Here is a 26,019-nt window from a genome sequence, read left to right as displayed (position 1 = left end):
AACTGCATTCCTGATGTTTCTGACAATATCCAACAACCTGCTTGTGTTCCTGATTTCATGGACCACAAAATTCCAGAACTACACCATCATCGTGGGTCTTCTTCGTCCCACTCTTTGAATTTGGGACTTTGGTCGGTGCTTGAGGTTGCTAATCTTCCCCCTTACGTTGAGAATGGTGCAAACTAGTTGATACTTGACAACATCTAAGGTGTTTTTCAGTAAGCTTGTACATGGGTTGAATGTTAAGCAATTCTGCTCATTGTTGATTGAATTTTCTCTGACACCATTTTCATAGAATAGTCGCTTCGACTATGCACTATTGTTTTACACATCAATTTGATTATTTTACACTTAAATATGTTTTTAGTCAGTTAAGTTGGGGTTTTTAGTCACGACAATAGTACTGATTTTGGATGAAATATTTAATTTTTTTGCTGTCATTACTGGGGTTAGTTAAGTGCTAATTTTTAACGCTTAAATATCTTTCAATCCCAGTTAAGTATGGTCTTTTGGTTTTAGTCTCTGTGAAAAGAAATTTTTTGTCGAACTCCATGTGAAGTACTGATTTTTTTCAATTTTTTTAATTTTATTCTTTGTTGTTTTGGATCTGATTCCTGTATAGTGTTGTTGGTTTGGATTTAGTCCCCATAGTGTATTCGAATTTTGGATTTGGTCCCTTTAATGTATTTGTGTTTTTGGATTTTATCCATCACTTAAGAGAGCCTGACTAACTGGCAAGGACAAACGTCAAAATAAATAAATTTGTAGGTACTTTGGTCAATTTTTTACAGGGATTAAAATCAAAAGACCCTAACTTCACAAATATTAAAAACTTATTTAAGCCTATTTTTAATGGTAATTTACTATTATTTTCTTTTCATTGAACTGACAAGTTTTCTCGATACACAATACACTACATATTGCTTTCAGCTCCATCGCGTGACATTTTCATTGGGATATTATTTAGATGATTTGTTTGGTGTCCTTGGTCGGGGCTGACCTACATGCGTTTGCCTTTGTTTATTGTTATTTTTGTTTCTGGAGAAAACGGTTAATTAGTTTTACCTATGTTCACTCTTTGACAATAAAAGATGTTCATCATAAGACGAATTCCTAGTGTTATAGATATCCCCTTATATTACCACTCTTAACATCAGATTTCATTGGGGTACATAGTTTGGTATGAATGTGTTAGATACCTAGGTAGTCAATAGCACGCTATAGCACCGCAATAGCGTAATGTAGCAGTGTTTCGACCGTTACGCGCGACACCATAGTAGATAGCGGTGCAAATGGCCGTAGCACATGTAGTAGGTCAAATAGCGTCAAAATCGCAGGGCAAATAGTGCGTCATGACCCGCTACATATTTTATTGCAAGTAGAACCCCAATTTTATAGAAGAAAAGTATTTTTTGCTCCTCTTTTTAATAGGTAGCTGGTTTTTCACTAGGGTTTTAGGTAATTTAACCTCCCATTCTTTCCCTTCTACTTAACACAATGATTTTCCTAGGCCATCTGATTTTTAATTGGTTATACCTTTCTTCTTCCAAATTCAAGTTAACATGTTCAATTGCTTACATGTTCTTCATCAGCATAGAACAAAATTGCAAGGCTTCCTAATTCATGAAGAATCTCCATCTTTTCTTAAAAAATAATTTTTGGTCCCTGATTGTTTGCCCCATCATCTCTTTATTGATTCTCTTATCAAACTGATTGAACCCAATTGACATCATCTTCGTGTGGTTCAATTTCGTGAGATACAATTCTGTTATGGCATCCAACTTTGATCAGCTCTAGAACCTTTAATACTCTTATCTTGCTTATTAATTAGGAATGTGTCTTTAATATGATCTATTTTAGTATTTATATATGTAGGTATAAACTACTTATATATTTTTTCCTTAGTTGTATCGGTTGTCCTGCTACCCGCTATCCCGCTATAGTGTTTTTGGGGTCGCCCGCTCCATTCCGCTATCCGGGATTGACTATCTAGTTAGATACTCCTTTAGTTGTTTCTGAATGTATGTCTGTTTTTCATCAGATCATGCTGATTTGTTTTGTTTGAAAGCACAACATAACTTGCTTGTTTTAGGTTTAAATTTGATGATGAACGAGTAACGAAAGAAGATGCAAAAAGAGCCTTAGAAGAACAGTATGGTGGTGAAGAAGAGGTAATAGTCTATTAAAGATAAAAAGATTGTTTTGGCGCTGAATTTTACTTTTACTTTGTAATCATATTTTTGGTGCTTGCTTCATTTTTTGTCTTGTCTGCAGTTGCCTCATACCAACCCTGGGTTCAACAACTCTCCCTTTAAATTTACAAGGTACTCAAATGCATATATGCTTGTCTATATACGTGACAGTGACAAGGAGAAGATAATTTGTAGTGTGGATGAGAAGGATGTTGCCCAACATGTCAGAGTAAGATTTTTGAATGATGTCATGAGACTTTTCTGTTTTGTTCACGTTGTTGAAATGTGTCACTATCAATTTTTATTTTCAGGTAAGATTACAGAAAGAACAAGAAGAAAAAGAGCAGAAGAGGAAAGAGAAGGAAGAAGCTCACTTGTACACTATCATAAAGGTTAGAAGAGTTGGTATGCAAAGGCCAGAAGAGTTGGTTCAATGATACTTACTGATTTGTTTGCTCTAGGTTGCATGTGATGCAGATCTGCACAAACAGATTGGAAAGGATACTTTTTTTGATCTAGTGGATCATGATAAAGTGCAGAGTTTTCGTATTCGGAAACAAACTCCATTTATCACTTTTAAGGTATGAACCCATGAAGCCAAGACATTTTAAAATAGTTGTTATGTTATCGAACACATCACAAATTTTAGGTAGTGGAGTCAAAAGTAATATACAAATATAAATATTTAAGCAGCAGGGGTTAAAGCAACATACAAATAGAGAAGTGAAATAAAAAAGAGTATAATGTTGTAAAAAAGTTCTCAGGTTTAGTGGGGCCATTTGTCCCCAATAAGCTGAGTGGGTATGTTCCTGCTGCTAGCTATATTTGTATTCATACCATTATAGATGAAAATGCCACAATAAATTGATCAATATTAACATTTTATTATGTTTATGATGATTGGTGCTAGCTTTTCAAAGATTACTTCTCTCTTACATCATATGTTTGCATTTTTATGCTAATCTTATATTACCTTTTTATCATGTATGATAGTGTGTCGTGGCATAAAAGTTTTCAAATATGCCATGTCTCTATGTTCGTGTCATGTCATATCTGTGTCATCTTCATATTTGTGCTTCCTAGATATTATTTATTGGTTGAATTGTTTTGCAATGCATCTTTCATTTGTTTCACCATTACACTCTTGTTCATCTAATTTGTAATTCTTGCAAAATATTCCCCATTCTAGATTATTTTTCTCTGCAAATAGCAGGAACTATAGCACACACTTACCTTTCCTTCCAAGTGGGAATTGATATAAGCACAGTATGGCATTAATTTCTCTTGCTGGGCTTGTGTGGAAAATTTTCTTTGAAGTCTCCTAGAAGTTCTTTTTCCTTGGATTCTTTTAGACGACTGACATCATTTGATCTTCTTAACGGAACCCATACGGTCTTTTTTAAGGATGCTTGAGCAGAATACCTCTTCTATATATATATATATATCTACAGATATAATATATGCCGACATTAAATTTTATTATGTTTGAAGTAAAAACTTCAGTAAAAGTTCCTATATTCTCCTAGGCTATAGTTTTGCTATTTTTTATATTGTTTTCTTTAGAGGATGTCTTTTTCTCCTCTTTTGTATTTTTCTCTTCCTTAATAAATTTCAGTCATCCTTTAGGAGTTGTGAACTAGTGCTGTTTTTAATGACATCTTTATTTGCCTGTAATTGTTTTGTGATTTTGTTATTTCTTTCTTGGTGTAGATTTGACTTTGTGAAATGTGTTATCCTTATTGTTCAGTAAATTTGTTAGACTTTTATGTTCATGAGTCTCGATATAGTATTTGGTCATTCTACTTACTTTCTCGTTTTATAACTCTAGAAAATTTCATTTATTCCTATTGGATATATATTGCTCCTTGTTTCATCATTAGCTGCAGCATGTCATCCACCAAAGAATCTAGGTCAGATAAGATTTTTGGCTCCCATATGCCATTAGCAATTCTGGCTGAATGTTTTTGAATCCTTTGCATTAATGCTCAATATTGTAATGATCCTATGCACATAAAAATGTAGGTTTCTTTGTTATTATTCTAAATTATATTGTTAGGACAGATTATTAGTTGCGGTAGATATAGCCCACTTATATATTGTAATGAAACCAGGTTCAATTTCAATGATTCAGAAATAATATTCTGTTTTTCACATTGAAGTCTGGATTTTCATCTATATTGTTAAAGATCTTTCTCCTACACGAGTGTAGTTGTAGACAGTCTTGTACTGGTTCTGCTTGTTGGGATCAAAGTCTAGTTACTGATTGTCATGTTGAAATATTCCTTGTAGACATGGTCGCTAGAATGCATAGGATTTTCTGAATAAAGTTTCTACAAACTAAGGATTGTAAATTCTTTGCTTGTAGTATGCACAGTTTCCAATTTCATAGTCACGTTCCGCTTTATCGTCTACTTGCATCAGTTTTTTACCAGTAATTCTTTTGATATTTGTAGATTTTTTTAATCTACATTTTCTTGATATATTTGTAACGATGAATCTTTTATCAGGAAGAAGTTTCTAGAGAGTTCGGTGTACCTGTCATATACCAGCGATTTTGGCTGTGGGCAAAGCGCCAAAATCATACTTACCGGCCAAACAGACCGCTGACACCTCAGGAAGAAACACAATCTGTGAGTACTTCACCAAAATTTTGATGCTTTATGTCCATATATGGCAGGATGGAAAAATATATTCATGTGAAGTATGGAAGCTTATTCTTCTAATAAATATTGAAGGACATTTGATCATAATATAGCCTGCCTTGTTCGTGGATACCAATGCAAAGGCTTCCACATGTCTATTGTTGACGAACTCAAAATGAAGAAGATAAATAAATTTCTTTGCACTTGAAGTTTATTTTATTTTTATATGATAGGGTTTTGAATATAGTGCTCGATATGTAGTTTCCTAAATTTATTGTCACACAGATTTGTGATCCTTCTCCATCTTAAAGGAAGATTCTGTCACCTAGTTTTATTTGTACTGATAATTGTGTTTCTACTATAGCAAAAACATTGATAGATGTCTACGAGTTTCATTATAAGCTCAGAAAATGAAAAAGAACTAAACAGAGTCAGATTGAGAGTCTGAGTGAAGTTTCATTTGGTCTATATACATTATTGAGCAGCCAATCATTTGTGTATGTTGTATTGTTTGCTTGCCAAATGTAGGTTGGGCAGTTAAGAGATGTTTACAATAAGGCAAATAATGTAGAGCTGAAGTTATTTTTGGAAGTGGAACAGGTACTATTTTTCTTTCTAATTTCATTGATGTTCCTGATAATTTTGCAGTAACTAGTGGCTTTTAATAACTTTATGTTCTCTCTCTCTCTCTCCAACTGAGTTGGATTTGTTTTTTATCACAATGAATTAGGACTTTGGGCCTTTTCCTCTTCCTGGGAAGCGAAAAGAAGATTTGCTGCTATTCTTTAAGCTTTATGATCCTTCAAATGAGACACTTCGGTACTTGCTCCTCCTATTACATTTTTGGAATAAATATTCATAAGAGTACTCAAATGCCTTCGCTTTTATTTCTTAGGTATATTGGCAGGTTGCATGTCACAAGCAGTGGGAAGCCCATGGACATTTTGACAAAACTAAATGAAATGGCTGGATTTGCTCTTGATGAAGAAATTGAACTTTATGAGGTTAATAATTCTGCATCTCATGTATATTTATCTTCCATGGTTGCAATCTAAAGACAAAAATTGCTCACATTCTATCATTTCAGGAAATCAAATCTGAACCGCATGTCATGTGCGAACATGTTGACAATAATGTCACATTCCATGCAAATCAGGTACAAATTATAGGTGATTCACTGTTGATTTTTTCCCAGTGTTCTCTAGTGTCATTTAAAGTATTTCTTTTGATTGCATTTATCACGTCTAATCATCTCCAAGGCTCTAACCTAGATTGACTTATATTGGGACACAATTAAATGTTTTTTCCCACCCTATTAATTTTTGGCAGCTTGAGGATGGTGATATTATTTGCATCCAGAAGACACTGGTTGGACGTGGTGAGCAATTTCGTTATCCAGATGTTCCTTCATTTTTGGAATATGTGCATAATCGTCAGGTATGAATATTTTGAGAGGATATACACTTTCGCTTTTTTTTTTAGGATGAGTCTTGATGCAACGGTAAGGTTGTTTACCTTGTTGCCTGGATCATGGGTTCAAATCTGGGAAACAACCTCTTCGCTTGTGAAAGTAAGGCTGTATTAGGGAATAATACTTAGGTTAGTTTGTATTTTAGTTTTATATTTTAGCTAACAGTAGCGGTTAGCTTGTTAGTCAAGCTAATATGTTTGGGAAAGTCAGTTAGTCAAGCTAACAGTGTTAGTTAGCTTGCTAATGATGTTTCCTTATTTGCTTAGCTATAAATAGAGCTAAGGTCTCTTGTAAAGTTAGTTTTTAGATATTCAATAAAAGATTACTTCAAATTACCCTGTCTCTCTTCTTTTCTATTTCTCTCTCTAGGTAGTTACTATTACAGGCTGTGTCCCCAGATTCCATGAGGTGGGAGCCTCATGTACTGGGCTGCCATTTATATATTCTTTTGTTTTATAAACTCTGTATTGTACTGTTATATCCTCAGTTTCAATATCTCATGTTACAACTGATGTAAAAACCAGACCAAAATGAACTATCTAAATATTGGTTTTTGGAGACTAGTTGTCCATAGCATAATATTTAAGAGCTTTCAGTTTCTTACATTACTTTGATTTGCAGGTAGTGCGCTTCCGGTACTTGGAGAAACCAAAAGAGGATGTATTCAGTCTTGAGTTGTAAGTTTCTTTTTCTTGCTACAATTATTATTTTAAAATTATAATTATAATCTAAGATAAACGTGTTTAGCTTTCCACAATGATACTTTTGCAAATAGCCCTCCAAAAACTCAATGTAATCCATTTTGGATAAAACTTGTCTTATTTGAACCTTTTCTGTTTGGTCCAGATATGTCCACTTGCAAGTATGCTTTATTAAAGTATATTTGGTAATTTAATTTAATATAACATATTAAATTTTGGTAATTCACATATGCTCTGTGATTATGTAGGTCAAAGATTCACACATATGACGACGTTGTAATAGGCGTTGCTGAACAGCTTGGTTTGGATGATCCTTCTAAAATCAGACTCACATCTCATAACTGCTATACCCAGCAACCTAGACCACAGCCTATCAAGTACCGAGGAGTAGAACATTTGTCTGACATGCTGGCTAACTGCAATCAGGTATTAGTACCGAGGAGCCGAATTTATTAGGATAAATAGGGATTAAGATATCAACATATCATCATTCACAATAAATTCAATATAATTTACTATTTTGAACATTCTTTTCCTTCTTCTATACCTAAACCTACAATTTTGACAATTCCCTTAAAACTCCTAACAAGACCAGATCCTTAAAGATAAGGCTAAAATAATTATCTGTTAAATCCATAAATTATCCAAATTTATTATGAATAAGTTTCTTCCTCTAAAATATTCTAACAATTTTGTATCGGTATTGTTTGTAGACCTCTGATATTTTGTACTATGAAGCATTGGATATCCCTCTGCCGGAATTGCAATGCCTTAAAACACTTAAAATTGCTTTCCATAATGCTACCAAGGATGAAGTGGGTATAGTGGTTTCATTCACCTTTTACAACATAATTGTGTTGTGTTTTTACATTTTTAACCGGGGTATCCTTCCTCAGGTGGTGATTCATACTATCAGATTACCAAAACAGAGTACAGTGGAAGATGTAATTAATTATCTCAAATCAAAGGTAAACGATATAATCAAATCTGATGCATTACACAGACTTGAAGACACGTTGACTTGCCAGCTTTTGTACCTAATCCAACTGTCCGATATGACAATTGTTTTTTCTGTGATCAAGGATTTTAACACTGCTGGTTACGACTTAATTTTTCATCGAAAACAATTGAATTTGAAACTCACTTGCTTGTATGCTCATGTGGATATGACAAGATAGATAAATTTTACACACCGCGTACTACACAAGATTTAGATTGTAATATTTATCGAATTCACACTCCCAGTGTACCAATCATGATTTCATAAAATAAACAACAAATTTTGATTGGTGATTGGGGAGTGTAAATAGATACTATGAAGTGGTAATAGCCCCACCCATCTATATATAAAAAAAATGATTGCAATGTGAAATACGATACAAAGCATACATTCTTCATATCCAAAACAAGAATAGAATAATAATGATGATGAAGATTCTGATTATAATATTAGTAATAATTATTATGTAGTTGACTCAGATAGACTATCATTAATATGCCTTATGTAGTTGATATTAGAAACTATTAGGAAAGTATATTTAGGTTAGCTTGTTTTGTATTGTAGCTAACAGTAGTGGTTAGCTTTTTAGTGAAGCTAACATTCATTAGTCAAGGTAACCGTGTTAGTTAGCTTGCTAAGGATGTTTTCTGCTTACTATAAATAGAGTTGAGGCTCTCCTCTTGTATTAACAAGTTTAATAGAATAAAATTCAGTTAATACAAATCTATTTTTCTTTCTTCTTCTCTCATTCTCTCTCTAGACAGTTACCTTTACATGGTATCATGCCAGCTATGGCTAACACCTCAGATTTTGGCTTCAATGGTGTTTCACCATCTCCTATTCCTTTTGTGCATTTTTCTTCTTATTCTTCCACTGCTGCTGCTGCACCTGTTCATGCCTCTCCTCCAATTCTTAATCTCCTTTGCCTTCTACCAAACTCACAGACAACAATTTTCTTGTGTGGCGTCAGTTTGTCTTGGTTGTTCTTTGGTCAAGTCGTGCTGAAAGATTTATCAGTGGATGTAATATTCTTACACAGTTTCTCACTGATGCTGATCATCTTCGACATTGTGTTAATCCAGCATTTCTGAGCTGGGAAGAAAAAGATCAAATGATCCTTTCCTGGATCCTCATTTCCCTCTCTGAAGAGCTACAACCACAAGTTGTAGGTTGTATCAATTCTAGGCAATTGTGGCTTGAAATCATTGATTATTGCCTAGCTCAAACAAAAGCAAGAGCAAGGCAATTGAGGTCTCAATTACGTTCCATAACTAAGGGATCTAGTTCTATTTTGGAGTATTTTACACGAATTAAAGGCCTATTTGATTCATTGATCTCAATTGGATCCCCAACTTCACATGCAGAGCATGTAGATTTCATTTTGGGTGGTTTGACTAAAGAATTTAAGCATGTCATCCCCTCTGTTGAAAGTCAAAATGAACTACCCACTGTCAATGCTCTCCAATCTTTTCTCCTTACATTTGAGGTTCGTTTGTAATGAAATTGAAGTCGTTCCATCTCAGAAGCTCTCTCTGTCAACATTGCAACTACATCACCTTTAAATTTGCCTGATTCTGTCTCTTCTTGTAGGAATATCCCTCATGTGCGCTCTGCATCTCATTTCTCTCTAGGCAGTTGCCTTTACAAATACTCTTAATCATTTTGTGCAAGCAACTAAAACTTGAGAAACCCTAATAACTTTTAACAGAGGCAGTTTGATTATGGGTAGAGGTTGGACTCAGGGGTAGGGGTTAACTTTTCCTAATTGTAATTACTTGTGGTTCTCATGAAGAGGATTTGCTTGCATTGTTGTGGTGCGATGATATGTTAAGGGGATAGAACGATCATAATCTATTAGAACCCAGACCCTAGTAGGTGGGGACTCGTGCATTGGGCCATCCTTTATCATCTATTAGAAACAAATGTCTTTTAGGATATGATACTATTTCTTTATACTATGAGGTCCCCGTTTGAGGAGAGTTTTGCACATAGCAGTGTGAGCGTGTCGAGGTAATCCGAGACTTAGTTTGTGAAAAGAATGTTACTTGAGCTTGGCTTTTTTTTTTAAGTTTTCCTTAATGAGTTAGTAGGATTGAATACTCCCTTTGAAAATTGGAGTCAAGGAGATAGCCGATGAAAGCAATAAATAAATATAAAAACTCTTGAGAAAGAATTACAATTTACTATGTTATAGCAACATGTACATTTTCTTTTAGGGATTGAATATTTATACACATACATGATCTATCTGGGAACTTATAATGTGAAGCATATAAATATAGAGCTTGACTTGTTTATATTATATTGATATCGAACCCAGTTGAAGCTTGAGCTTGTTTGTCTAGTTAAGAAAATGAGCTTATTCTACCATGGCATTCTTGTGGTTGTATGTGCAAACTGCAAACACCTGTACTTCCTGCTTCGTGATAAATATTTGGACTGACATTTGTGCTTATGTGATGTTAGGTGGATTTATCACATCCAGGTGCAGAACTTAGATTGCTCGAAGTTTTGTATCACAAGATCTATAAGGTGTGGAAGCATATAGTTTGTGAATTTTGTATTCAAATTATAATCATGGCAATAAATTCCTTGAGTTGACTAATTTTCTTGCTCATTGTTGTCTGATGTGAAAAGCACTCAGGTGCAGTGAGACAACTTGGCCTCATCATTGATGTGATGCCATCAGTTTGAAACAAAACTTACAAAAGAATTTATAATTGTATAGATGAGCAAAAACATGATTTCAATGTAATTTAGGTCATGGTCAAGTAACTGTTAGAATATCTTTTATATTATTTTAGTTTAGCATTTTTCCCAATCTTATCCTTAGTAGTATATATTATCTTTAGCGTGTTATATGTTGCCTTAACAAACAAACAAGGAAACAAATAAACAAACGAGCCAACCCCACCTAATGGGATAAAGGCTTGGTTGTTGTTTGTAGTGTTATTTGTTTCCTTAATTAATTAGGATTAAGAATCTAGTAGTAGCAGAGTTTTAAATCGTGGTTGTTATTTCATTGAAGACATGGTAGCATTGTGGCTTGATGCGACAGGCAATGCAATCTGCAATCATGACATGGTGCAGTTGCAATGGCTACCACAACCAAGATGTTGTGGTTACATCATGTGATGGGTCCGCTTTTTAAAACATGATAAAGGGTCATTTTGTCTTTTGTATCACAATATCATCCTATTGATATCATCCTTATATTATTCTAAGTCAATTCTCTCTTTTCTTCCTTCCGTACATTAAACCTTCTAATTCAACATGATCCATCACTTTTCTGGTGTTTCTAATTCAACATGTCGTGTCGCTGTTCCATCATTCTCCACTGTTTGCTGCCATCCTTCGTCACTTGGTAACCTATTCGGTCAACAACCCCATGATCAGAATCTTTTGCTGCCAATCTGTCAAATGTTGTCGGTTTCAGCCTCTCATCAAGCAGCACATGCTGCCTCGTGCATTAGATCTTATCTTTGCAGTCCGCCAAGTGTGCTGTCCTTCCAGTGGCACATCCAGACACCTTTCCATTTGCCATTTTGTGCAGTGTTTGCAAACACCTCCTCTGACTGAATACTTCCCCACCTCCCTCAACGGACTACTATGTTGCATTTCCCCCTTGTACAGAAGCCCTTCACATACCCATAAATTTGATTTTTCCTTCTTGTATTATGCCCTTGGTTGTTTCACTACCTTTCCGCTCACCTCCACCATTTGGTTGCCCCATTGTTACGCTTGTAGTTAGACCCAGCCTAGTCGCCTCTGTGTGCCACCTCAAAGTGGGTGCTTGGTTTTCTTGGGTTGTCTTTTTCTGTGTTTCACACGGCTCTAGTGTCTAGCACTTCTCTGGTGATTGTCATGTCATTTTGTTCCCACTAATGGATCATACGTGTGGTTTTTTCCTTCGAAGATCATTTCGATGGTGACTTTCCCACTAATGGATCACACATTCACACTAGTTGCTCTCCCACCAATGATGATTCAGTTGGACTCCGTCTCCCAGGGATGAATCATATTAGTGATGATTTATGTCAACAGCTTCAATGCTATGAGCTGCTTCTTTTGCTCATTTGTTTTTTGTGTCATGTTAAGTCCCACAACAGTATATGAGAAAGATAAGTATTTATTGATCTGGACCACTCTCACCTCTAGAGCTAGCTTCTGTGATAGAGGTAGATTCAATTACTCTAGTACTTATTGTGTCCTATAACAATCCTAGTGAAGATGTTTCAAATTGAGGCGTATCCATTTTAATTTTATGATCTACCCTCTGCAGGTTTTCTCTCTCAACGACATGATTGATAATATCAATGATCAGTATTGGACCTTAAGAGCAGAAGAGGTAACGTTTTATATGGTGCATTATATTATAGTGAATTATTTTTTACAGATATCAGGATGCATTATTTATTATTACTTATTACTATTAGTATCCAAATATTGGGATGCATTACTGGTTATTAGTGTTCAAATACAAGATCTTTGTTTCATAGATTCCCTACGTATTTCAAACCTGATAAACAGGCCTTTGGTTTCTGCCATCTTCTGTTCTTTGACAAAATGGATTTATAACAATGTTTCAAAACCAGAGAAATGGATAGGAGACAGAAATGGTTAATGTTGGTTGAACCGGACGATGTCACAAATGCATTAAAAATAAATAAATTATGTATATAAAGTTCTTAGGTTAGAGGCAGAGAAAATGCATATAAAAGATTTAAAGGTTTTTCATCAAATGCAAACAAGTACAACTTGAGAAATCATTGGTTAAAGTAAGTACTGAAATCCTAAGATGGGCTGAGAAGGTTAGGACTCCATATATCTAAATGAGCAATCACAAAAGGACACTCAACTTGTTTACTGACCTGACTTACAAAATGAGCATGAAAATGCTTTCAAAGTTGATTTGACCTGCCCTCTAACGACAGTAAACAGGGGAGATGTTAAACCTATTTCCTGGAGTTTGGAAAGACTCTGGAACACGAATGGCGATGAAGGAGATTAGAAGACTTTGTTACTGCACATATAGGGCAACCCAGTGCATGAGGTTTTCACCTAGTAGGGTTTGGGGAGATATATGTATGTAGCCTTAGCCTTACCCTTGCCAACGAAGAGGTTGTTTCAGGATTTGAGCTCATGACCTCCAGACCGTAAAGCAAACAACCTTACATTTACTGCACATATGGTGGAGGATTTTATAATCGTTGAGGTTCTTTGTACAATAAGATGAGGTTTGATTGCTGAATAGGACGCATACTTAGCTGACCAAGCTTCAGGTGACGGCTTATCACGTAAAGTTGTCATGAAGTTGGCACTTGAGCTGCTTATGTCTAGAAGGTCAAGGTGATGTTGTGCTGCTTATGTTGGGAATGTTGTGCTGCTTATGTTGTGAATGTTGTGGCAATGTGATATCTTGTCTGGGCACATAGGGAGCAATTAAGAATAAAAGAGATAATTGAATCCTCACTTTTTATATTATTGAATTAACCAACTTTACAATAGGTAGTATGATAAGGCTAATACCAAGCCAATGATTAAAAATGTGTATAAAGGGGAAAGAGGAGAGTTTGGATAGAATAACCAACTTTCCTTTTCTACCCTTGGATAGTTAGAATCAGTTAGGTAACTAACTGTTATTAATAGCTGAGTTAGTTAGGAGGGGAGTAGTTTTTGAGAAGAATACTCAACTGATTCTGGAATCAGTGAGGGAAAACAAGGATCCAGGGATCCTTCGGAGTTCCAACTTATAATCATATTTCTATTCTCATCTTCAATTCAATAAAAATACTTAGAACCCTATCAGAATCAATTTGATTCTGAGTTAGGGGCATTTCTCTTAATCTCTTCTAAAATTTTGTCTCCATAGATACTAGTGTCTACCACTGGTATCAGAGCACCATTCTGGTGCTTGTGGAAGGAAATCACGCTGCTACTGGGAAAGGTTTTGTCGCATGGTCTCTACAAGAAGCATGGCTCGATAAAATGAAAGTGGAGGACAAGAAAAGGAAGATTTTCGCTAGGATAAGGAAGAATTACGAATGAGAATGGAGCTGAGTGTAGCTCGAATCGCAAAAACTTTAGAATTGTTGGTTGTTATAGCCACCAAGCTAGGAGTAAACCCTAGTGAGAATGCATGGGAAGAAGGCAATGAAAATGGTGAGGTGGATAGCCATAAGTGGGATCAGAATCAAGAAAGATGGAGGAAATTGGAAAGTCCCATTTTCTCAGGAGAGGATGCTTATGGTTAGGTGCGGAAATTAGAAAGATACTTCTCTCTAAGGTCCATTTCTGAAGGGCAGAGGATGAGGGTCACTCTGGTTGCTCTAGAGGGAAGGGCTTTGAGTTGGTATCAATGGTCGGAGGGTTGTAATCCAAAACCCACCTGGGAAGGGTTTAAACTGACGGTGGTAAGAAGGTTTCAACCTTCTATGGCTCAAAACCCCTTTGAGTTACTTCTATCTTTGAAGTAAGAGGGAAAGATAGAGGCTTATGTGGAGGATTTTGAGAAGTATGCAGGAGCCTTGAGAGGCCTCGACCAAGATTTTGTGAAGGGGAGAGATACATCTTCTATAGGGAGTGTGGCTGCACCTTCCAGGACCTATCTAGAAGTTAATAATTCTGAAGTTAATAATTCTAAAGCTATGGGGGAATTTAAAAGATTGACTAATGCTGAGATGAAGGAGAAGAGGGAGAAGGGCCTCTGTTTTAGGTGTGATGAGCCTTTCTCTAGGGAGCATAAATGCAAATTCAAACAGTTGAGCATGTTGTTGATGGTTGATGAAGAGGAGGTAGAAGGAGAAGGGGAGGTGGAGATAGAGGAGGTGGCACCTTCTGATTCTCTACAACTCTCTCTGTATTCTATGAAGGGGCTCACAACTACTAAGTCTTGGAAGATAAAAGGGGATCTATGTGGTATTCCAGTGGTTGTCATGATTGATTGTGGGGCATCTCACAATTTCATTTCAAGGGGGTTGGTGAATCAGTTGCAGTTGAAGGTGGAAGATACCAAAGCTTACCTAGTGGAAGTTGGTAATGGGCATCAAATAGCTTGCAGGGGAAGGTGTTCTCAACTCCTGTTATGCCTACCACAGATTGAGGTAATTCAAGATTTCTATCTTTTTGCTTTAAAAGGAGTAGATGTGGTGTTAGGGCTAGAGTGGTTGGACAGTTTAGGCGAGGTTAGAGCAGACTTTGGTAGGATGAAGTTGACTCTGAGGAAGGGTGATTCCTTAGTAAGCATTGTGGGAGACCCTACTTTAACCAAGACAAAATTGTCATTAGGGGCCTTCATGCAAGTGCTATTAAGGTAAGGGGAAGGATTAGTTCTACAATATGGTGATTCTGGAAAGGATGATGCTCATGGGAGAGTTCATCTAGAACTATTCGAAGTGTTGCAAAAATATGAGGAGGTTTTTCAGGAATTGCAGGGACTTCCTCCTACTAGGCAGTGTGATCATGCTATACATTTGAAAGAATGAGCTGACATACCTAATCTCAGGCCCTATAGGTGCCTCTATTATCAGAAATCTGAGATTTTGAGGTTGGTGGCAGAGATGTTGGAAGTTGGAGTCATTAGGCCTAGTATAAGCCCTTATTCCAGTCCAATCATATTGGTGAAAAAGAAGGATGGGGGGTGGAGATTTTGTGTGGATTATAGGGCTCGCAATCGAATTACCATCCCCTCATTGAAGAATTGCTGGATGAATTAGGAGAAGCCAGGGTATTTTCTAAGCTGGACTTGAAATCAGGGTACCACCAGATAAGAATGAAAACAGAGGATATAGGCAAAACTGCTTTCAGAACCCATGAGGGTCATTATGAGTTCCTAGTCATGCCTTTTGGGTTGACTAATGCACCCTCAACCTTCCAATCCCTTATGAATGATGTCCTAAAGCCATACCTCAGAAAATTTACTCTAGTTTTCTTTGATGATATACTTGTATACAGCCCTGACCTAGAGGCTCATGTTCAATACCTAGGGGTAATTCTAGTTGTGTTAGGATCTAATAGCCTCAAAGCCAATTTGAAGAAATGCAGTTTTGGGCAAAGTAGCATTGAGTAACTAGGCCATGTTATTTCTGAAGGAGGGGTGGCTGCTGATACCTCTAAGATAGAGGCTGTGAAGACTTGACCTCAACCAGTTAATGTCAAGGGTTTGAGGGGATTCTTAAGCCTCACTGGATACTACAGGAGGTTTGTTCAGAACTATGGCAAGCTAGCCAAGCCTCTCACAGATCTTCTTAAGAAGGACTCATTTCTTTGGATTCAAGACACCACTTCTGCTTTTGAGGGATTAACGGCTGCTTTGATGGAGGTTCCCCTGTTGGCTGTACCTATCAGTGAAGGCTCAACAGAAATCAGTTATGAGAGGGAGCTCATGGCTCTAGTTTAAGCTATTCAGAAGTGGAGGCATTATTTGCTAGGGAGACATTTCATTATCAGAACTGAGCAACAGAGTCTAAAATTCTGTCTGAATAGAAATTGTTCACTGGTGAGCAGTTTAAATGGGCTGTTAAATTGGTAGGTTTGGATTTTGAAATTAATTACAAACCAGGTAGTGAGAATTCTGCAGCTAATGCTCTCTCTATCCAGAAGACTTATGTATTCAGCCATTTCTATAATGAATTATGAAGAGGTGGACAATTGGGTTGAAGAAGTTCACAGAGATCCCAAATGGAGGAAATTGATGCAGGATCTACTCAGTTCTCCTACTGCTCACCCAGAATTTGAAATCAAGAAGGGGGTGTTGTACTACAAGGACAGGTTGGTGATATCTCAGGCTTCTAACAGGGTTCCCTTGATCATGAATGCTCTTGGGAAATGGCAATTGCACTACAAGACAAAGTTCCTAGTTTCCAACTTGAGGACAAGTTAGAATGTTTAGGGGGGGGGGGTATTGATAAGGCTAATACCAAGCCAATGATTAAAAATGTGTATAAAAGGGGAAAGAGGAGAGTTTGGATAGAATTAACCAACTTTCCTTTTCTACCCTTGGGTAGTTAGAATCAGTTAGGTAACTAACTACTATTAATAGCTGAGTTAGTTAGGAGGGGAGTAGTTTTTGAGAAGAATACTCAACTGATTCTGGAATCAATGAGGGAAAACAAGGATCCAGGGACCCTTGAGAGTTCCAACTTGTAATCATACTTCTATTCTCATCTTCAATTCAATAAAAATACTTAGAACCCTATCAGAATCAATTTGTTTCTGAGTTAGGGGCATTTCTCTTAATCTCTTCTTTTAAAATTTTGTCTCCATAGATACCAGTGTCTATCATAGTCCACTCTATTTATAGGACACTAGGTAAAATGACTTATGCTGCAACCTAACCAGAATAGTACAATGCAGTATAGTTGCCAAGTACAGCAGTACAGTTACCGATTATTGCAGTAGAGTTACTATTGATATAGTACAAGGCAGACTAACTTGCATTACAACCAAGTACAGCTGACAGTATGTTGCTAAGCATAGAACAAAAATTAACTAGTAACTAACTTCACTAACTATTATTCTCTAACATTTGACAATTGGGGGTGGGCTTCTGGGTTTGGGCTATCAGAAGTTAATGAGTTGATTGGTCACATTACTACTGTGATAAAAAAAGGTCCCCAAATTAGTCAAGTCGGCTAAAACGATCGCAATTGGTAAATAACTAGGCTTTTGATACCAAGTTATTGTAATATTTTTTGGGATCTTCTAGCAGTAATCCTCTCATTCATATCTCTTTTATACTCAAATAATGAATCACTTTACTATCACAAGCAATCCCTAAATAATAGGGATTTCGAAAACTAAGAGTTATATAATATCCTACTGATTCACTCACCCTAATTTCCTCGTACTCAAGGATATAGTCAATAGTGAACACTTCAAAAGAGGTATCTTACTATATTGGGAAATGATTTGATGATCTTTTGCTTGGTTCTTCCATTATTTTTGAATTCCTCCTTTTAAATAATAAATAAAATAAAGTATTTCAACAAATTGCAAAATTTACCCCAACTCAAGATTTCCAGCCGTTGATACTTATAAAACTAATCAATCTGCATATGTTAAAGCTTTTAGTCTTTGACGTGGTACTACAGCCTTCTTTGACCAACTGGTCTGAGGCTCATCGCTTACTGCAAAACTTGAATTTCAGCTCAAGTAGAGTGGGGTTGTGCATTATGTATGCTTATAATACAAATGGATTTTGTATGACTATCGTGTTAGATATAAAGCCAATCACGATTCCTTCACCTAATGAAAAAGCTACTCAAATGGTTAAACAAAAGATATTGCCACTTAATGCATTGTCCATTCTTATACAACATAGGGCTTTTGAGTGAGGGTCTGAGATAGTGTGTTAGATATAAAAGAATGACAATTCCTTCACCTTACAAAAACCCACTCAAGCGGATATACAAAAGACTGTCACTTAATCAATTACCTTGTTTCTTTGCTGTTGATGTTTTGTTATTCCATTAGTTTCCTTTTCAAGGATATTTCTAGTTTGTCATTCATGTCATTTTGTTGTAGGCATGCGGTGTTAAAGTTTTCTTAGTACATTATTCCTCTCTATTTCGTTTCTTTTACAAATATAATTTTTTTTTGTTCTACTATCCAAGGTTCATGAAGACGAGATAAATCTAGGCCCTCATGATCGATTGATCCATGTTTATCATTTCATGAAAGACACTGCACAAAATCAGGTGGTAAGATCAAATGATATTTTTTGTTATACTTTTCTAGTGCTTTTTCCTGCCAAATGTAATTCTGATTTAAAGGAAAAGAATCATATACAGCCTCCTGTTAGTTTAATTTTTTCCTGATGTTTGCATATTGTTTTTTCTTTTATTCTCCTGGGAATTAACAGCAAGTTCAGAATTTTGGAGATCCGTTTTTCCTGGTTATTCATGAAGGTGAGACACTAGCTGATATTAAATTGCGGATACAGAAAAAGTTGCAAGTTCCAGATGAGGACTTTTTTAAGGTACAGATACATGCCTAAATTCAATTTTCAGCATTTTTAAGGCATTTCAATTCTTGGTTAGTTGATTTCCTGTAGTTCATTAAGGTAAATTACTAATTGTGTTCAAAATTTGTTTATTTTCTCTCTAGTATTTAAACTACCATGTTTGAAGTTGTTCATTTTTGAGTGGATAGCTAACAAGGTTTTTTTCTACATAAGTGAATGTAAATGTATGTCTATTTTTTGTGTTCAGTGGAAGTTTGCATTTGTCTCACTTGGTCGTCCTGAGTACCTTCAAGATTTTGATATTGTTTCTACTCGGTTTCAGGTCTGTCGATCTTCTCTCTTGTTTGTATTTTTTCCTATCTGTGTTATGTTTCAGTCTGTGGATCGCTGAGAGATATTGCTCATGTTCAGAAAATTTAAGCTATTAAATTTATTGATTGTTTAGAGAAGAGATATCTATGGCGCTTGGGAGCAATATCTTGGACTGGAACATGCTGACAATTCCCCAAAACGGTCCTATGCTATCAACCAGGTAAATAATAATATTATAAACAGGCAGTTCCTTTCTTTGCTCTGAGGGAGGGGATGAGTCTGTTCAGGAATTCAATCTCACCGTAGGCTTTGATGGAAGGAAGATCTGGAAATGCCTATGATATAGATAGAGTATGATGTGTTGTTCTATTGAATGCTATATAACACAAGCATGGAAGCTAGTAGAATTGTAGAAATATTATACTGTTTGATGGAAATATAGAAATAAGCAAAAAAGGCATATACACGTGGGCATGGTCTAATGTGAAAATGCATGGATGGACAGATAAGTAATATGGTTTTTCTGCAAGAATTTGGTTTGCTCGAGGCGTTGCCTTTGAGTCTATACCTTCTCACATTAGTATTGAACATACTTATTAGGCACATCGTAGGAGTTATTAGTGAAGCTTATAGAACAATTAAAAGTACACATGAGTTGACTAACCGAGGCCAAATTAAAAGGGACAATCAGGTGGTCCAGTGGTAAGGGTGGAGGGTTTAGGGAGTGGAGTGATAAGGAGGTTGAGGGTTCAAATCCTACCCACCACAAAATACTGACATACTAACATTTTCCTATAAAAAAAGAGACAATCAAGTATGAGTAAAACAAAATTAAATTTAAGTAGAGGAAGGTGTGGCTTGCCAATAGCTTTGACTTTAGAGCCATTAGCAATAGTGATGTATTGTGGCATTTTGGGTCGTGCTGATTTTCAGAAAAGAGAGGGGTTACCTTCTATATGATCTGAAGCACCATAGTCCAATATTCAGGATCCGACATGAGATGATTGAGAGAAACATAACCGTTTGTCATAGTGGTTGTGGATGATCAGATTTGTTGTGTCTCTTTGTACTGGATATACTCCTTGTATCCATTATTAGACAAAACACTCTAATGAGTACTCCTTGGAAGAGCAACTTGTGACATTGCTTTGTTTTTTTGGAATAGTTCTTATTTCCTTTATTAACCAGAAGACTTTTGGTTGAGTACCAATGGACAGTGGTGACAGAATGGCTAAACAACTGGACTACTCAAATAGTTATTGGAGAGAAAAGAAAGGAAGAGTTTGACAGGACGTCTAGGATAGCAGAACGATTAAGATTTCATTTTTTTGATAGGCCCACATGATTTGAGCATTTATACCAACTTGAAAGAGACAGGTTATTTATCTGAGTTGCTTGATTGATTTGTATACACTCGAGTACTCGACCTTTTCTATTTACAACATAAGAATAGATAACACAATCCCAACTTCGGGGAATAAAATCTAAAAGATAAATACAAGATATAATTTGATAATCACATATTTAATACTAATTATAAAATCTTCTAATTATCTCAACAATCTTGATATAGCAAACTGGTCTTTTTACTAATTCTAATTGTAGTTTGTCGTCATTTGTATAATACATGTGGTCTTCATCTAATTCTAATTGTTAGGTACTGTTTTCAATATGATCTACTCTTTTTACTTGGTTTCTACTGGCTTTTTCGCATATTTCTAAATTATTTAAATTGAGATATTAACATCTTTTCTATAGTAGGGTTTATCTCAAATTTTTCTATAATTCATTTATCACCCTACAGTGGCTAGTGTGTCTACTCTTCCAACAAAATATTCTCATTTGCACAACATTGAGTTTCTTCTCTTGTTGACCATTTATCATCTAACATTTAATCCCTTAAGACATCGTATGTTGTAGTTGTGTGCTAAATTTTCCCTAAGTTTTAGTAAGTCATGTGTATCACAATTAACTTCAAAATCATTCCTTCATTCAACCTCTGGCTTAAATTCTATGCTTCACATCTCCCTCTGGTTTCCTTCATCCTGTATGGTGGACTAATGTTGCTTGAATGGTGTGAGTTGTGTCTTGTGGTATGGAATGGTAAAATTTCTGTTAGAATTTAAAATTGAACTGTCATGTTTGTGAAGTGTAAACTAAACATTGGTTAGAATAGAAATTTATACCAATACTTATACAATGTATAACCATATTATCTGGTCTTACACCTTTAGATCTTGTGCAATTAAGCCTTATCTTTACCAAAAAGGATCTTGTTCCTAACTACTCTCCCCCTTCTGCCTTGTTTCATACATCTACCTGAAGTGCCTTATAAAATAATTTGAGGGAATGTTTTAGCATATGAGCTTTAGATTTGGTAATTTAACCAAAAAATAGCAATGGCTAGAATAGCATATGAGCCTTGCAATCAAGGGTTCACATCTTAGAAATTACTTCTCCAGGGTAAGACCAGGTATACTGATTCTCCCAAGACCTCGCCAGGTTGGAGCCTTGAAATAAAAGCTACATTATTTCTCAATGCTGCATCAAAACTGAATGGGATAACGGATAAGGCTTGTTGCTATCCGAGAATTGTTTTTGTTGCATTAACTTGTTTTTGGGAATAATTTTAGTTTTTATTGATTTGGGGAAAAATAATAAATGCTCAAGGAATGTGTCATGCTTTGAAATAATACAAAGATACAAGCTAATCTGAACACATAAATCTTGCTGTGTTATTTTCTGCAACTGTCATGATATATCTTGCTTCAATTTCCACTTACTCTCCCCCTCACTTGCTTAATTAGAAGGGAAGTTTCAGTATATATATTATTGGCTAGAATAAATATCTCTATAATTTGTTTACAAGTTTCCGGAGTCTAAACCATTCTCAATTTTGCAGAACCGCCACCCATTTGAGAAGGCAGTAAAAATCTACAACTAGGAAAGATACTTGTCTTCTCAATCAGTCAATATAATAATGCTTCATGCTAGTGGGCACTTGCAGCTTTCTAAAGGTGGCTGAAGAAGTGCAGAGATGGTGTCAATATTCTCTCATATTCAAGGAGTACTCATCTGTTTAAACTCATAATTTTGTAGCTTATGGGACAGGTATATAGCCTGGAACAGTGCTTAGAGATGCTTCAGAACTGATTCTCTCAAGCACTCATTTCTTTGCTGCTTAGGAGATCTAGGTTCTAATTACCCTGTATTTTAGTACATAAGATTTTGGGTTGGGTTTTGTATAGAAGTTAAAGGCATACTTAACTGTTGCCTATGTCTGGTTCTTCCACTCTAAGCTTTTGCTTTGCTTGGAGATGTGAGAAGATTGGGATTGTGTACATGCTTTTTTGCAGGGTTGTCAGTGTAATTTTTTCATATGCCATTTTTGACCTTGAATTTTGATTAAAAAGGGCCTAATGATTTGTGTTAAAAGAAACGCTAGACTACCCTTAGCTTGTTTCTCATCCTCACAAACTCTTCCTCGATTTTCTGCTATACTGCCAGAAGTACTTATATCTAAAATGACTTTTGTTTGTATATGATGTAATGGTTAAGACATGCTCCCATCTCGCTTGCCCTTTATATATTAACTTTGCCATGATTTTTTTATCATTGAAAAACGATAGTCTAACAAATGTGAAGCTCAAAACTCATAAGCATAAGCCTTTCGGAAATGTTAATGACCTATATAGTTTATTTGGTACGTATGGGTTTGAATGAGATATATAAGAAATTTTAAATTAAAGCAACAATAACGTCACTTGAAGATATAAATATTATCCCGATCAGGGAAGGTTGCAGATTACAGAAAAATAAACTTTTTGGCTCATATTTTTAATTTCAGACCCCAAAATTTAAAAAAAATCACATAATATCCTCTATACCTAGGGATGGCAAACCAATATAGGAAGTGTTATAAAATCCGGTTTAGATCAGCCAGTCTGACCAATTCAACTATGAACTGGAGATCTGACTGGTTTGAGTCTCTCGTCTAATTGATATTGCATCAAAATCAGATTAATTCGATTCAGTTGGTTTAAGCCTAAAATTGTCGACTCGAATGGTTGGATTGACTAACTCAATCAAAAAATATTTTTAAAAAAAATAATCAAAACAATGTCATTTTGAGATGAAAAATATCAAATGTTTTTAACTTATTTGTAGTTATGTTTGTCATTTAGTAATTCATGTTAGAGTGTAATATTTATGCACTGTTAATGGAAAGATTTATACATAATCAATATATCATCCATCATTTATTTGTATTAGTTTTTTTGAAGAATAACTGATGATCGAAAATGAATGGTAGATGTTAAACCAATTATATATAAAACTTTTGCACTATCGGTGTATGCACTTTTCATCCTTGTGTTATAGCGAAATTTTCGTTGTTTATTTAAATTTTAAACTTATTTGCATATTTTTGTAGCAATTAAAGCATAGTGCATATGTTATTTTATGGTGTTTTTAACTTATTTGTGACATTTTATAGTAGTAAAATATTTATTGTAAGATGTTTAATTAAGTATTGTAATGTTTTTAAATTTATAGGATAAAGTTAGTAAATAATGTTAACAAATATTATGAATTTTTAATGTAATTGAGTCAACAATCTAATCATTGGTTCACTAGTCCAACTAGTGGCTCATTGAGCCAATGTATTGACCAAGTCGTTATTCAAGTTTAATAACATTGGATACATGTAGTATATTTGTACTCGAACTTATTTGAGATCCTCTTGACTAATGGAGAATAATTTTGCTTTTACATGTAAAGTTTCATCTCATTGTGGAAGATAATACAAGTGTCATTATATTTTATTTTTATTTAATTTTTAATGCACTTCAATCTGCTATACATATATACCATACTTGGATCATCTTCATCAACGGGCAAATTCATACCTAGCACTCTCTTTATATTTACGTGCAATCCTTTATGTCATGTCAACTCCTGATATAGGCTGTAGGAAGCCGAACTCCTTTTTTAGATTTTATGCAAGTTTAACTGGATTAATGGTTTATTAATTATTGGGTAGAAAATATTTATATACAATGGACTAGGCTAGCTTATAGAGAAATTCACATTTAGTATCACGCCTAAGAAAGTAGAGGATAAAAAATGAATTAATATTGAAAAATAGTGGAAAATACAAAAAAAAAAGGAATAAACTAAGCAAACTTCTCATAAAAATTAGATAAAGTAAAGTATTCATTCTCATGTAAAATTTTCAAAATGACAGCTGGACATTGCTGAATATCATGAAAAATAGTAAACAAAATTTAGGAAGAGATAAAGTTGATGTAATAATGAAGCATCTAAAAAGATTGAACACACAAAAAACTTCTTAAAAATAAATATTGCATTAGTTCCAAAACTTCTATAGTTTAAAAAATCAGAATAAATTTTATTAAAATAACTTTATTTAGTGCACATTAGAAAATTAATTAGAAAAAAAATGAAGAAATATGGATTGAAAAAGATGAGTAATAAATAAATGTATAATTGAAAAATAAAATATAAATATGTGTTGACTTTCTAAAACATAAGAGATATGAAATAACATAATGAAATCAAATAGAAATTTTGGAATATATAGAGTAACAAAAATCATCTAAACATTAAATTTGTTTTCTGTCAAGGTGCGCAACTCAAATATAAATGATCAATCTTCAATTAATCCTAGAAGTGAAGGATCAAGCCTTATTGAGTTCATAATCGTGCTTGAAATTATTAAAATAAATTATAAATACATAAAGTGTAACACCGCGAATTTTACTACCTTGGAAATATATGTTTTTATTAATATTTTTATTAATTATATTTTCGAAAATGAATTTCTGAGAATTTTCGGTAAATAATTAGACGACACTCTAGTTGAGTTTTAGTTTTGTAATTCTATTTCCAACTTGTTGGTAAATTTCCATGATTTTCGGAGATAGTCGGTTTCGGACCGCTGTCGGGGCCGAATCTCACCCGGTACGGCTCAAAAAGTGGTTTTTGAGTTCCGTAACTCGAAATCAAATTCCGATCGCGCCGTTGGCTTTAATAATCACATTTTGAGTCAAGATAGACCCTGAGTTAGTCCATAACTATTTTCTAAAATATTTTCACTCGGAATGCCGAAATTCAAAGTTCCAACCGTAAAGTAAAATCGGACGATCATTTTTGGCTACTCGAGCATGGTTTTAATCGCGCGCATTTCGCTGAAGTCGTTGCATTAAATTTTAGTATTTGAATATGTTAGTCCACCACCATTAGACACATCACATATGCTAGTCTAAATCTACTTACCTTGCATTAAATTTTATGATTTGACGAGGGTGCGGCTCTCCTATAAATACCCCACCCCATTCTCTCATTTTTTACATTAAATTTCCTATACAAACTAAGGTAGTCTATTATGTTTCTTATTCATCTTCTTCTCATACTTCATAGAAAGTTATGAGCTTTTATTATGTTGTTCATAAAGTAGAGTTTATATTTGTTCTTTAAGTATTTTATGAAGGCATAACTAAAGGGGGTGATAATAAAATCATGTGAACCTTTATGTAGTTTTTGACATTTGTAAATCTTGAAATTTCTTCATTGTTCTTAGATGGAAAAACTATATCTTTGGACAAGGTTAGATGAGTTATTTGTTGGGAAATATTAGAAATTATTGTTAGTATTTGAATATGTTTAAAGGTGATGATTTTAACATCAAAGGAACCTTTAATATGTTCAGGAAAAAGT

At 34.9% G+C, this 26,019-nt stretch overlaps 1 protein-coding gene across 5 annotated transcripts in view; it reads left to right on the top strand.

The window, feature by feature from the left end:
* The window catches only part of LOC109336077 (ubiquitin carboxyl-terminal hydrolase 13-like), a 41,103-nt gene extending 18,357 nt beyond the window's left edge, over positions 1-22,746 (top strand). For 2 of the 5 annotated variants that reach the window (XM_019572443.1, XM_019572441.1), the window contains exons 12-32: positions 2,093-2,171; positions 2,275-2,421; positions 2,504-2,584; positions 2,654-2,773; positions 4,700-4,822; positions 5,363-5,434; positions 5,565-5,653; positions 5,730-5,838; positions 5,922-5,990; positions 6,164-6,271; positions 6,927-6,982; positions 7,255-7,432; positions 7,720-7,821; positions 7,903-7,974; positions 10,473-10,538; positions 12,289-12,354; positions 18,620-18,706; positions 18,868-18,984; positions 19,217-19,291; positions 19,415-19,501; positions 20,447-20,641. In XM_019572443.1, the coding sequence (XP_019427988.1) occupies positions 2,093-2,171; positions 2,275-2,421; positions 2,504-2,584; positions 2,654-2,773; positions 4,700-4,822; positions 5,363-5,434; positions 5,565-5,653; positions 5,730-5,838; positions 5,922-5,990; positions 6,164-6,271; positions 6,927-6,982; positions 7,255-7,432; positions 7,720-7,821; positions 7,903-7,974; positions 10,473-10,538; positions 12,289-12,354; positions 18,620-18,706; positions 18,868-18,984; positions 19,217-19,291; positions 19,415-19,501; positions 20,447-20,626 (2,083 nt within the window). In that variant the 3' untranslated portion in view covers positions 20,627-20,641. Of the gene's footprint in view, positions 1-2,092; positions 2,172-2,274; positions 2,422-2,503; positions 2,585-2,653; positions 2,774-4,699; positions 4,823-5,362; positions 5,435-5,564; positions 5,654-5,729; positions 5,839-5,921; positions 5,991-6,163; positions 6,272-6,926; positions 6,983-7,254; positions 7,433-7,719; positions 7,822-7,902; positions 7,975-10,472; positions 10,539-12,288; positions 12,355-18,619; positions 18,707-18,867; positions 18,985-19,216; positions 19,292-19,414; positions 19,502-20,446; positions 20,642-22,183 lie in introns of those variants that run through there. The other 3 variants (XM_019572446.1, XM_019572444.1, XM_019572442.1) reach the window with 3 other exon arrangements.

Source organism: Lupinus angustifolius, chromosome LG20 (genome assembly GCF_001865875.1).
Source record: "Lupinus angustifolius cultivar Tanjil chromosome LG20, LupAngTanjil_v1.0, whole genome shotgun sequence".
NCBI classification, from domain to species: domain Eukaryota; kingdom Viridiplantae; phylum Streptophyta; class Magnoliopsida; order Fabales; family Fabaceae; genus Lupinus; species Lupinus angustifolius.
Note: the sequence above shows the minus strand (reverse complement) of the source record. Positions and strands in the feature narration are given on the sequence as shown.